Source organism: Rhinolophus sinicus, chromosome 13 (assembly GCF_057876585.1).
Source record: "Rhinolophus sinicus isolate RSI-liver-muscle chromosome 13, RSI-T2T, whole genome shotgun sequence".
Lineage (NCBI taxonomy): Eukaryota > Metazoa > Chordata > Mammalia > Chiroptera > Rhinolophidae > Rhinolophus > Rhinolophus sinicus.
This window is the reverse complement of record NC_142513.1, coordinates 12,372,047-12,385,636: the sequence shown is the minus strand read 5'-3', so window position 1 is coordinate 12,385,636 and position 13,590 is coordinate 12,372,047. Positions and strand designations below refer to the sequence as shown.

General features: G+C 47.6%; 1 protein-coding gene across 4 annotated transcripts in view; it reads left to right on the top strand.

Annotated features, from left to right (window-relative positions):
- The window catches only part of DBNDD2 (dysbindin domain containing 2), a 30,649-nt gene extending 20,070 nt beyond the window's left edge, over positions 1 to 10,579 (top strand). For 2 of the 4 annotated variants that reach the window (XM_088789097.1, XM_088789099.1), the window contains 3 exons: positions 8,510 to 8,656; positions 8,823 to 8,960; positions 9,913 to 10,579. In XM_088789097.1, the coding sequence (XP_088645223.1) occupies positions 8,518 to 8,656; positions 8,823 to 8,960; positions 9,913 to 10,118 (483 nt within the window). In that variant the 5' untranslated portion in view covers positions 8,510 to 8,517 and the 3' untranslated portion in view covers positions 10,119 to 10,579. Of the gene's footprint in view, positions 1 to 5,815; positions 6,131 to 6,256; positions 6,766 to 8,509; positions 8,657 to 8,822; positions 8,961 to 9,912 lie in introns of those variants that run through there. The other 2 variants (XM_088789098.1, XM_088789096.1) reach the window with 2 other exon arrangements.
- The last annotated feature ends 3,011 nt before the right edge of the window (positions 10,580 to 13,590 follow it).

Here is a 13,590-nt window from a genome sequence, read left to right as displayed (position 1 = left end):
CATCAGGAGCCCAGGAATGCTCCAGCTGAGTGGTTCTGCCTCAGTCTCTCACGAGGTTGCAGTCAAGCTGCTGGCCAAGGCTGCATCGTCTCCAGGCTCTCCTAGGGCCGTGAACTTGTTTCCATGCTCACTCAGGAGGTTGCTGCAGGGCTCTGTTCCCTGGTTGTTGGCTGGAATCTTCAGTTCCTTGCCACGTGGGCCTCTCTGTGGGGCTGTTGACAATGTACTAGATTGCTCCCTGCAGAATAACGGATCCAAACAATAGAGAGAACACACACCCAAGATGGAAGCTGTGCTCCTTTCTTTTGGAAATCCTAATTTTAGAAGCAATATACCATCATTTCTGCCAAGTCTTATTGGTCATATAGAGTCACCTTGACAATAGCATTGGAGAGGACTACACAAAGGTCTGAGTAAACAGAAAGTAAGGAACATGGGGAGTGCTTTGGGTGGCTGCTGCATTTCAGTTTCATTCAATTCAAGATCTTTTTCTGATTTCCTTGACTCATGGGTTATTTTGAAGTATTGTGTTTTATTTCCACGTATTGGGTTGTTTTCCAGATATCTTTGTTATTATTTATATTTTAGTTCCTTTGTAGTCATGAAACATATTTTGTATGATTTAAATTCTTCTAAATTTATTGAGGTTTGTTTTATGGCCTAGAATATGATCGATATATCTTGGTGAATGTTTTATTTGCAGATGAAAAGAATGTTTATTTTGCTGTTGTTGGGTGAAGTGTTATAAAATGTCAAGCAGAACGTTAGTTGATAGTGTTCAGATGTTCTATATCCTTAGCTCTTTTCCTGTCTAGAGCTTGTTATTGATTACTGAGAAAAAAGTGTTGCATTCTCTACCTGAATTATAGATTTTTCTCTTATTTTAAAGGTCTGTTGGTTTTCACTTCACGTATTTTTGAAGCTCTATTATTAGATGTATATACATTTATGATTGTTAAGTTTTTTAGTGAATTGAACCTTTTATCATTATGTAATGTCCTCCTTCATCCCTGGTAATAGTCCTTTTAAAATCTACTTTTTCTGATATTAATACTGCCACTCCAATTTCCTTTGATTAGTGTTTGTGTGGTATATCTTATTCCATCCATGTACTTCTTTATTTTTTTTTTAATGGGGAAGGAGAACAGGACTTTATTGGGGAACAGTGTGTACTTCCAGGACTCTTTTTTTTTTTCCAAGTCAAGTTGTTCTCCTTTCAATCTTACTTGTGGAGGGCCCAGCTCAGCCCCAGGTCCAGTTGCAGTTGCTAGTTGCAGGGGGCGCTGCCCCCCATCCCTTGTGGGACTCAAGGAGTTGAACCGGCAACCTTGTGGTTGAGAGCCCACTGGCCCATGTGGGAATTGAACCCGCAGCCTTCAGAGTTAGGAGCAAGGAGCTCCAACCACCTGAGCCACCGGGCCGGCCCCATCCATGTACTTTTAACTCATGTATTTCTTTATAGTTAAATGGGGTTTCTTGTAGATATCGTATTATTGACTCTTGCTTCCCCCCCCCCAGTCTACTAATCTGTCTTTTAATTGGTTGTTGATACAGTTGGATTAAAATATTCCATCATACTATGTGTTTTCTGTTGTCTTCCTCTTTTTCTCCCTTACTCGGATTAATTGTGTTTTGTCAGGGAAAAACCTTAACCTCATGGTACCAAAAGTAGACAGTGAGACCTCCTGCATTCAATCAAGACAATTTATTACTCCTAGCACACCAAGCAACATGAACATCAGCATAGTTTTGTGTTGGTTCCCTCAGCTCTAAGTCCCACAGATGATAACAGTGGTCTCAGATGCACAGTGGGTTTGTGTTATGGCTGAGAAACCTGGCCCAGCACTTTTATAGCAAGCAGTAAGCAAGCCTGCCTTTGTGCGATGTGATCTCACCTCTCAAAATTGCCAGCTATATTCACAATCCTGAACAAGGGCCCAGATGAAAGAGAAGTCAGGGCCTTGCAATCTTGACATACTCAACAAGTCACATTGAACACAAAGAGACCCAGGAGGATACCTCCCAATATTTTTATGATTCCATTTTATCTCCACTCTTGGCTTGTTATTTATACCTCTTAACATTTCTTTTAGTAGTTGCTCTTGCACTTATAATATATATGTTTAATTAATCACAGTAAATCTTTTATTATATTATATCACTTCTTATATAGCATAAGGACCATTTAACAGTATATTTCTAATTCTTCATCCTATAATTTTTACTATTGTTATTACTGGTATCATACATTTTCCTTTTATGTATGCTATAAACCCACAGCGTATTGCTATTCCTTTGTTTTAGACAGTCAATTATCTTTTAAGGTGATTAAAAACAGAAAAATGTCTTATATTTACCTTTATTCCATCCATTTCCAGAGAGCTTCATTTCTATATGTAGATCCAGGTTTCTCTTTGGTATCGTATTTTTTATGCCTCTGGAACTTCCTTTACCATTTCTTTTTCTTTTGTTTTTCAATTACAGTTGACATTCAATATTATTTTATATTAGTTTCAGGTGTACAGCATAATGGTTAGGCATTTATATAATTTATAGTGATTTCCTCCCCCCCCCATTAGTCTTGTACCCATTTTACCATTTCTTATAGTGCTGATCTGCTGGTAATGAATTTTCTGTTTTTGTTCATCTGAAAAAGTGTTTGTATCTCTTCATGTTTGAAAGATATTTTGCTAGATAGAATTCTGGGTTGACAGTTTTCACTTTCAGCATTTTAAAGATACCATTCTATTGTCTTTTGGTCATATAACGTCTCTGATGAGAAATCTGCTGTACTTCTTCTTTGTTCTTCTGTAGGTAGTTTGTCTTTCTCCTCTAGATGCCTTCATGATATTCTCTTTATCTGTGGTTTTCAACAGTTTGAATATGATAGATCATATTTGTGCATGTGTGTGTGCACGTGTGAGTGTGTTTCTATCTCTTCTACTTCTGGCATTCAAATTACACATATGTTAGCTCGTGGATGTTCTGTTCTGGTTTTTTTGTTTCATTTTGTTTCACTCTTTTTTCTCATCCTGTTTCAGTTTGGGTAGTGTCTGCTGACCTATCTTCAAGTTCACTGAGTCTTTCCTCAGCTGTGTTGAGTTTACTGATGAGGCTGCCAAAGGCATTCTTCATTTCTGTTACATGTTTTTAAAAATTTCTAGCATGTTACATATGACTCTTTTTTATAGTCTCTATCTCTGCTAAAATGCTCCTTCTGTTTATGCATAGTGTCCTTATTTTCCAATACGGCCTTTCACATATTGTTGTAGTTGTTTTAAATTCTGTGTCAGGTAACTCAAGGGGCTTATCTGGGTCCTGAGTCTGGTTCTGTTGCTTACTTTGTCTCTTGACAGTAGGACTTTTTGGTTTTTGGTTTTGTAAAGTTGCTTTTTGTAATTTTTTATTGATTTCTGGACATAATATGTAGAACAGTAGAGACTGAGGACAATATTATTTATGTTTGGACATTGTTATATCTCTCCTTAAGCCATTAATGTGGAGGATTGAGTCAATCTTGTCAGGAGTTGAACGAGGGTTGGATTTTATTGTTTCCATGATTACTTTTAGTGTCTGTGACTTCCACAGATTCTATACTCTCACACTAGACACACTGGGCCTTTAGCAATTCAGTTAAAAACTATAGCTTAACTCTTGCCTGCGTGTGTGGATTCCTCGTCTTCCTCCTGCATCACAAGTGTGCCAGTGCCTGCATCCCATTTCTTCTTGGAGGCTCCTGTCTTTCTTTGGAATTCAGGTTAATTTATTGCTCTGCAACCTCAGCTCTCTGATGGGTTCAACAAAAGTTATAATTCTATAGATTGCCTAACAATTAAAAAAAATTATTCATGTGGTAATGATACTCTCCTTAGCTTTCTGCATCTTAGGTGGAAGTCAGAAGTCTAAGCCATGTATTTTGTCATTGTTCCTTTCAAGACCTTTTGCCATCCATTTCTGGATCTGCTGCCTGGGTCTTTCTCTTGGCTGACACCCTTCCAGCATAGCCCCCAGAATTATTTCTAGCTCGGATTCTTTTCCTCTCTCTACCTTTTAATCTGGTAAATATCTCGCAAAGTGAAGGGACAGAGGTTCCTGATCTGTCACTATCTTGGAGACAATTCAAAATAATCCATGGAGTCCTGTTCCTAGAGATAAGCCTGAAAAGGGGGGAGGTGACTTTGGGATCGGAGTTCTTATCCACTGTACAATGGCTTGGCCTCATTCCTTTGTGCTGGCAAATGAAACCAAGTATGTACTCCATCCATTAATAAGAAATAGGAATCAAACTGACAAAACATTAGTTGGAAGATAAAAACTGAAACAAGATAAAAGGGGAACAGGCTGGGAGTAGGGATTACAAGCACAGACAGTCTCTGGAAGCAGCCTACCTGGGTTCGAATTCCAGCTCCATCAGTTACGTACTGTATGGTCTTGGACAAGTCCTTTTACCTCTCTGCATCTTCGTTTCTACATCTGTAAAGTGGAAATAATAGTACTTACCTCACAGGACTGTTAAGAGGATTAAGAGTTAATATATGCAAAGTACTTATAAGAGTGACAGCTCTGTAGAAGTATTAACTATTAGAGAGTACTTCCTATAATTTCAGAAATTCATGGAAGAAAGCAGTTTACTCCCTTTCTCAGAATCCATTACAATCAGAACAGCTAATGTTTATTGAGCATCTCCAAAGTGTCCAAGTCCTGTACTAAGCATTTTATGTGAATTACTGTGTTTTCCCGGAAATAAGACTTAGTCAGACAATCAGCTCTAATGCGTCTTTTGGAGCAAAAATTAATATAAGACCCGGTCTTATTTTACAATAAGACCGGGTCTTATAATATATAATATAATATAATATAATATAATATAATATAATATAATATAATATAATATAATATAATATAAAATAATATAATACCGGGTCTTATATTACGTTTTGCTCCAAAAGACACATTAGAGCTGATTGTATAGCTAGGTCTTATTTTCTGGTATCTATAAGAGGTAGGAATTAACTATTCCTACCTAATAGGCAAGGAAATCCAGGATCAGAGAAATTAAGTGTTTTACATAGCTGACTAGATGCAGAGCTAGGTTTACAACCCAAGAGGGTCTGATTGCCATGCCTGTGCTTTCAACCACTGCACTTGTTGCTTCCAGTAAACTAGTTTCCTTGCTTGTAAAATAGTGGGAAAGCGGTTTGCTGTATTTATCTCACAGAGTTGTTTTGAGATCCCAATAACAATAGAAGAGGCTGTGCTTTAGGTATTTGTACAGTGCTGGTCCCCTGACAGGGAAACCTGAACCTGTCATGACTTTTCACTCCTCCATCCCTTTGCACATGCCCTTCCCCCTCATCTCTGCTTGTTGAACTCATTTCTTCAAGACTCGGCTCAAATAGCAGGCCTAGATTTTATTCTAACAATGGAGGGATTTAAGCCGGGGGTGGCACTTCAGACTTGCGTTCTGAAATGATGACTGACTGCTGCGTGGGGAATGGAATGAGGACAGGACAACCATATATTAATAGAAGGCTGCTGTAGGAGCCAGGGGAGAGATGGTGGTGGAAACGGAGAGGAATGGTAGATTGGAAGGACATTGAGGAAAAAGAATCGACAGGAAATGGAGATGTATTTGAATGTGGGCAGCGAAGGACAGGCAGGTGCCCATGATGAGTCCTATTCTTGACTTGCTGGAGGAGGATTGAGTGACCTGCACGGCAGAAGCATCTCCGACAGACACCTCCTCCCACCTCTGTCCCCCCACCCCCACCCCCTGGAGCTAGGAGTACCAGAGGAGAAGAAAGAGAATGGGCACAGTCTTGGGCCGGCAGCAACTAGATTAGACACTTCCAGCACGGGTCTGAGCCAGGAGGTGCTGCGAGGGGGCAAGCGTTTCCCCTATTGGCCCGCAGTTGGCGCCTCTCCCCTCCACCCCCGCCAGCCCCGGCATGCTGCGCCTATCTGAGCACCCTGTAGGAGTTGGCTTCTCGCGGGTGTGTGGGGGTGCGGCGCAGCGGCCCACCCCTCCAGCCCTGACCCGCCCCGTCCCGGCGCCCACCCCGCCCAGTGCGCTGGAAAGGCTGGGCGGTGGCTCTGTCCAGTCCCGGAGCCAGGAACCAGAGGCTGCCGGGTGAGTCCCAGGCTTAGGGGGTGCTCCGCCGCAGTGCACCTGTCTTGACAGGAGGTACGGGGTCGGTGCCCTCCCCCTCCGGCGGTCCCCAGCCTCTCTTCCCCGGCATGCGCCCTCTCGAGATGTGCGCGCATCAGTGTGCGAGGGTGTCGGGGTGCGGGTGCGTGCTCGTTGTGTCGGGGTTGTCCCGGAGCAGCAAGTGTGCGTGGCCGGGAACCCGCGCGTGTTCCTGCAGCGGGTCTGCGCCCGCGGGCGGGGTGCGGCTAGTGGAGCCGAGCGTGCGGAACCGAGCGTGCGGGCGGCGGCGGCGGCTGGGAGAGCGCGGAGGAGGCCGGCTCGGCGCGAGGAGGAAGGATGCGAGCCGGGAACTTTTCGGCCGCTCTGGAAGTATGAGCTGTCGCGCCCGAAGGGGCTCCCCCCAGTCGCCGGACAAGAGGCGAGCGCGTGTGCCCGCCGCCACCCCTCCCCCACTTCCGCCTCCCGCCTCTTCCTCGTTCCCGGCTCCCAGGGCCCGTGCGTCCCGGGGGAGACCCAGCGGCGCAGCCCCACCCCGGCCGGCGCGGTTTGCTCCCACGCCCCCGCCGCCGTCTCGCCTGAGCGGACAGATTGAGTCAGCGGGTCCGCGGGCGCGGCAGGTAGGGGCTCCGCGGTGGCGGCGGGCGCAGGTGCTGCGGGGAGGGCTGGTGTGGGGCGGGCTGGTGTGGGGCGGGGACAGTCGGGTCGGAGGGGCCTCTGTCGCCTCCCCTCCCTTCCCCCGCGGACGCGGCGTGTCCCTTTTTAGGGAATTCTTTCGCTCTCACTGACTCCAGTGCGGGTGGGGCAGAAAGAGAGGGTGCTCTCCATTTCACTGGTCCTCCGCTGGGCTCCTGGAAGCCTTCTGCCCCCGAATCTCTTAACCCCTCTCCCCAGCACCTTTAGTCGCGTAAACAACTCCCTTCCTCTCTCTGGCACTCGGCTTCGCGGCCCCCAGGGGGTAGCTCTTTCAATCTTGTGAGATTGATGGGGTTGGGGGAAGGGAAAGGAGAGGGGACGTCCCGGAGCCCCTGGTCCCTGTCACTCCCCTTACCCACTCTCTCGCCCTCCCCCAACCGCTGCAGGACCAGACAGCCCCAGGGGCCTGGGTATTTTTAGCGTTGTGACCTGGGCCACAGCTCTCAGAGCCTTTCCCAGGAGTCGGCGTCAGCGCCTCCTTCCTCCGCCGCCACCAGCCGGTGGCCACAGAATCTCCCAACGGTTCTGTGGCCCTGCCAGACCCACTTGGGTTTGGGTCCCTCGCGGCCCGCCCCAGCGCCTGTGGAGCTGGCCAGGGTCTCGAGTCCACCCACATGTGGAGGGAAAGGCAGTCTACAGAGGAGGAGGATCTGGTCCTCGAGTTAGTTACTCCCTGGCCTCCGGTGATGGGCTCAGAGCCCAGTGCCTGGAAGGAGGCTGAGCTTATGCGAGTGAATACAGGGCCTGGGAAGGCCCAGAGCTCTAGTGTTCTGGAAAGCTCTTAGCACTGGGGGCCTGGTTTGAATTGGACCCAGGACCTGCCCTTCCAATGACTCCTCACTGACTAGTGGGGAGATAAGACAGTGAGATATGTCAGAAGAGAGGAGCTCAAATAGAGAGCTGTGGGAGTACAGAGAAGAGACTGGATGGTTCTCTGAATAGCACAGGTATCAGAGCTTCACATTTTACAGAGCAGTGTCTTGTGTTTGAGGCAGGTAGGACGACTATGGCATTTTCCGATGGGGAGACTGAGGCTAGAAAGATGATTTCCTTAGGAACAAAACTAACTCTGGAAGTCAGGTCTGTAGCTTCAGAGCAGGGTTTGCAGTGGGTGGGGGTGATGGTGATGCCAGTATGTGTGTGGAGAGAGAGAGAGAGAGAGAGCTCTAGCTTTTGTCTGGGTTCTGAAGAACCGGCAGGAACTGGAGTTGCAGTCCTAGAGGAAGAAGACATTCCATCCACCTTGAGATCTCTGTCCCATCCCCCTCCCTGGCCTTCTGAGGAGATGCCAGGTCCATAAAGTGGGAAAAGTGCCTCCCCTTTCTGGGCCAGATCAGTCCCTCCAACCCCTCTCAGAGGGCATGATTCTGAGATTTGGCCATTGGCTGCGTCTGTCCCCTGAATACAGAGGAGCCTCTCTTGCTGTGCCTGGAACTGGCATCCCCTTTGTGGAGCTAGGGTAAGCCCCGCCTCTGCATGAGACTTGAAGTTTGTGGTAATGGACTTTGTTTCAGGGAAGGGGAAGGAGAAAGCCAAGTCCAGAAGTGTCTGGGTTGGAACCAGAGGCCCCACTGCTGGGATGCTGGCTGCAGTGGGACTCCCCAAGCCCAACCCCCTCTCCCCCCTGCATCCCCTCTCAACTTCATAGCTTGCTCTTCCACCCTCCAGGAGCTGACATGGACCCAAATCCTCGGGCAGCCCTGGAGCGCCAGCAGCTCCGCCTGCGGGAGCGGCAGAAATTCTTTGAGGACATTTTACAGCCAGAGACAGAGTTTGTCTTCCCCTTGTCCCACCTGCATCTCGAGTCGCAGAGACGTAAGTTCTAAGACCTGGGGAGAGGGACTAGGATAGGGAGGACATCTTGTAGGGCCCCCTCCTCTCTTATTTTCCCGGCCCTCTGAACTTCTGTCTCTGGACCTGACACGTCGCTGACCATCCTACCGCCTGGGTCCTCCTGACTTGCCCCCTTCTTGATCTGCAGCCCCCATAGGTAGTATCTCATCCATGGAAGTGAATGTGGACGCACTGGAGCAAGTGGAACTTATTGACCTTGGGGATCAGGACGGAGCAGACGTGTTCTTGCCTTGCGAAGATCCTCCACCAACCCCCCAGAAGGCTGGTACGCCCCGCCCCGCTGCTGGGACTTGGGCACCAGTTAGCCAGGGCCGGATGTCGGGGCTCTGAAGTGAGGCTGCAAGGCTGGGCTGGGGAAGTATAGCTGTGGGGGCTGGAAGGGGGCGTTGCCACCAATGAAACAGCTGTTTGTTCTGATTTTAAGGAAGTTGACCCTGAGGGGAACTGGGTTACAGATCCCCAATCCAAGGTTCTAGGAATGCCCAACCCCCTGAGCCTTTGCTAATTTTACATTTGTGAAATTAATGTAATTAAAATAACATGAAAATGTAATATTTACATTAGGTAAGGTAAGCAGTATTAGTCATCTTAATAATATTTATTGAGCACTTTGTTAGGTTTCTAATACTGTGCTAAAATACTTTACATACATTACCTCAAGTCTTACAATGTCCTATTAGGGCAGGTGGTATTATCTCCATTTACAAAGAAGGAAGTTAGAGAAGTTGTCACATAGCCAGAAAGGGGCAAAGCTGGGTTCAAATCCTGACTGTTACTCCAAAGCCTGTATGTTTAACTTACAAAAGATACTTATTTAAAACTGCTGCTATTGATAGCCTACTACGTGCCAGACATTTTATAAGCATTCTTAGATTTTTATCCTCAAAACCCTTCTGGAATGTAGGTAGCCCATCTTTTTACAGAGGAGGAGAAGAGTCCTTGAGAGGGAAAGTGACTTACCCAAAGCTACTCAGTAGCAAGTAAGTGACAGGTAGAACTCACGCTCTTGCATTGACTGACCTCACTCTGAAGCCCACACATGATCCCAGAAGTAGAAGGAACTAGGAGTCAGAAGACCTGGCTCTTTGCTGGACTGGCTGAGTGACTCTGGACAAGTCCCTGACCCTGTCTGGGCTTCGGTTTCTCCCGGCCAGATCATATCTGAGAGTCCTCTGAAGTCCTGTTTGTGACCCTGACCAGCTCTTCTCTCTGGGCAGGGCTGGACGACCATCCAGAGGGGCGGAGCCTGCCAGTGCACATACCAGACAGGACCACATCCCGCATTTCCTCCTCGTCTTCTGACTCTTCCACCAACCTGCACAGCCCAAATCCCAGTGACGGCGGAGCAGACACACCCTTGGCACAGTCTGATGAGGAGGAGGGTGGGAGTGATGGTGGGGCAGAGCCTGGAGCCTGCAGCTAGCAGTGGGCCCCCACCTATGGACTGATAGAGCTGGCTATTCTCCATTTGAGACCCTAGGCCCAGCCAGGGCCCTTCAGAGAAGACCAGACTCTCCTTGTAGTAGGCACCACCGGGAGGAAAGGATGGCGGGGTGGTGTGCCTCCCTGGGGATTAACCCTCTCCAGCTTTCCTGCTAACCTTGGCCCGCTGCAACCCTGCCACCAGTTTTTGGCTTACTCCTGAGGTAGAGCTTGCAAGCAAGGAGATGGAGATGAGGTAGGACGTGATGCCACTGCTTTTCTTAGCACTCCTTCCTCCCCCAAGCTACCCTGCAGCCTTCTAACAGAGTCTCTCCTACACCAGTGTCTCTAAATGGATGTGAACTCCTTAGCACTCAAGTGAGGTGGTACTCCGCCATCCTGTCCTTACATCCTTTTTTGGAACAGGGCACGGTGTAAATAATAAACAAATAATATACCAGCCATTCCACTTCATTTTTTCACATTGCAAAGATATCAAACCCACTATATTTCCTTAGTTCTCTAATTAGCTCTCTAATCAACACCATATTCCCCTCACTCATCTACACCTTTTACTGAAGAAATGCTCACTGAACACCTGTGCTGGGACTTTGGCATATAGTTGGAATAAGAAGGTGGAGGAGGAGAGCGAGTGAATACCACACTTCACAGTGTAACACGTAGCATGACAAGGTACTGCTCTGGTGTCAGAAAGTAGGGGCATCTTAGCCTGTACGGTTGCTGAAGAGCTGATTTTTAAATTGAGATCCAGAGCGTGAGTAGGAGTGAGTAGGAGTTAGCTAAGTGGGGGTTGTAACCCAGGCAGAAAGAGCAGCTTGGGAAGACTTTCAACGGAGAAAAATAGCCTGGAGGAACTTAAAAACACTCAGCGTGGCTGAACTGTTGAATTTGAGAAGAAGATGAAGGGAGAGGTAAGACTGACAGAGGTCAAGTCATGAAATACTTAGAAGCCTGTATCAACTTTCGGTTTGGCTGTTCGCAAACTCTCAGTGCCTTAGGATATACACTTATGTCTTCATATAAAAGAAGTCCAAAGTACAGGGCTCTAGAGCCGCTCCATAGTTAGTGGGAATCAGGGTCCTAGTGGGCTCGTTTTGCTCAGCCATCCCAGGCACATGTCTCGAGTTCTTATTGCTAGTTCATGTCTAAGATAGCTGATGAAGCCCCTGCCATCATGTCCTTGAAACTGGCAGAAAGCAGAAGAAATTGGGGATGGGCAAAGCACACCCAGCTGTCTATTCCCACGTCAAGAAACATTCTTGGAAGTTCCAACCAGTACCATCCACTTTCATCTCATTGGCCAAGCACGAGAAATGTTTCCTTTATGGACGTTTCGCAGACATGAGGACACAGCGTTATCTGGGAGAAAGGAAATTCTGGCCTTTGGAAAGAACCCTCAAGTCACTGAATTACCAACGCATCTGATTTCTGTACGACCTTGCAAACCTCTCCAACACGCTGGTTACTGGGGAGGCTGGGAGGGTCCTTTCGTAGGGCACGCTGCTGTAATCAGGGTTATGTTACTAAGGAACAAGAGGACGATAGTCTTTGGATAGGTAACTAGCAGATTACACGTTAGAGGCCACGTTCATGAATTTGAACTTTAATGGGAGTATTGAAAGATCACAAATGGGTGAATTTGCCTGTTGAAAAGATAATTCTGGCTGCAGTGTAGAGAATATACTGGAGGAAGGACAGGGTCAGGACAGACATAGGACACCATAATCCATGAAGAGGTAACAGTGGCCCAGAAGATTGTGGTGATCAGTTTAACTGGGTTGAGGCACGGTATAAGTAATGACATTCATTCAGTAAACATTAGATGTCAGTGTTGAACATGAGACACTGAGCACGGCCTTGGGAATGTAGCAGTGGCAACAAGGCCTGCTCTTACGGAGTTGAGACTCCAGTGGGGGCCACATGTAAAACGGCAACTATGACTAGTGCTAGGAAACAGCGCTATTCAGAGACGTGACGGAGTGTTTCCCTTGAGGAAATGGCATTTGCTGAGAGCTGAAGGATGAGTAGGAGTAACCTAGGGGAAGAATGGCTGGAAGGCCTCCTTGTGGAGTGTGATTGGAGGGGACTGCAGTGGGTGTCGGGAAACCAGGAGATTGCAGCCATCTAGATAAGAGGGAATGGACTAGGGTGGAGGCAGTGGGGCTGTAGAAAACTGGAAGGAATGAAGAGAGATTTAGGAGGCAAAGTCCAAAAGGTTTGATAGGTGGGTGTGAGAAAGGAAGGGGTGAGGAGCACCACCGCTTCTGCCTTTTGCAGTAGGATGATTTGGAGGGTGCTTCACCCAGATGGGGAGTTCAGGAGAGAATCAGGTTTGGGAAGGTCATAAATTGGTTTTGGATGTGATGAGTTTGAGATCTCCAAGAGGACATGTTGAGTAGGTACTTGGACTCACGAGTGTGGGATTTAGGTGAGAGGATTGGGCTGGAAAATAAATATGCGAGTTTTCAATGTATAAGTGGTCAATGAAGCCATGGGTGTGAATGAGCTTGCCCAGGGAGAGAGGAGAAAGAGGAGGGGTTCTAGGACCCAGCCTTGAGGAACATGAAGTATTGAAGTCATTTTCTCCCATTAGAAAAAAATGAATCATTCCACCTCCCTTCCTACATCAGACGCCACGGATGGAATCAGAGCCCTTCATCCTAAATTCCAAAGCTCTTTGTGCCATCCAGCTGAGTGACAGGGCTGCAGTCTTCCGATAGTCCCATCCTGCTTTCACTCCCGCAGGAAGCCATTGTAAGTGACAGTTCCTAAGCGCTAGGGAGAGACTCGTGGGAGTTTTGTGCTCCTTTGTCTAAAAGCCTCTGTTCAAGTTGAGCTCATCCTCTAAGCTGGGCCAGGGCCCAGTGTCATGTTCAATTGTGCAGTTTTTCTGGATTGCTTATGACTTTGATGCACACACGGTCTCTGTCCTCTTGTGCCTTTTCCCTTTAGTAGCAAGGCTCAACCTCCTGACTGTGGCTGAGCCTTCTGGGCTGCAGCCCATGAACTCTGCAGCTCTGCTTTGCGGGGGTTCTCAGCTCCGAGGTTACTTCACTTTCCTTGAAGGTGAATGATGGGAAGCTAGACTAGCTTGATTCCTGTCAGCATGTCAATAAACCTCTTAGTACCACAGGCATGCGACGCTAGGATCTGTGGGGTTTGGGGCAGGGAGCCGCCTGGGGAGAGGAATCCACAGCCTCTGGAGAGGTAGAATTGTTTGTGAGCCTATGGGGAGCCTTCAGTTCAGCTATTATGAGTCCCAGCGCTGCCTGGAAAAGTCTAGGGTCAGCTGAGACCCCAGGACCACTTCCTGGTTGGACAATGACCTCTTCTTCTGCCAAACCACAGGGGCTTGGCTGGCCTTCAGAGCCAGCAGCTCCAGCTGTCTGTTTTTTGAGGCAACACAGTGCCCTTGGAGATGGGAGGAGGATTTGGTGCCAACTCCAAGGAAA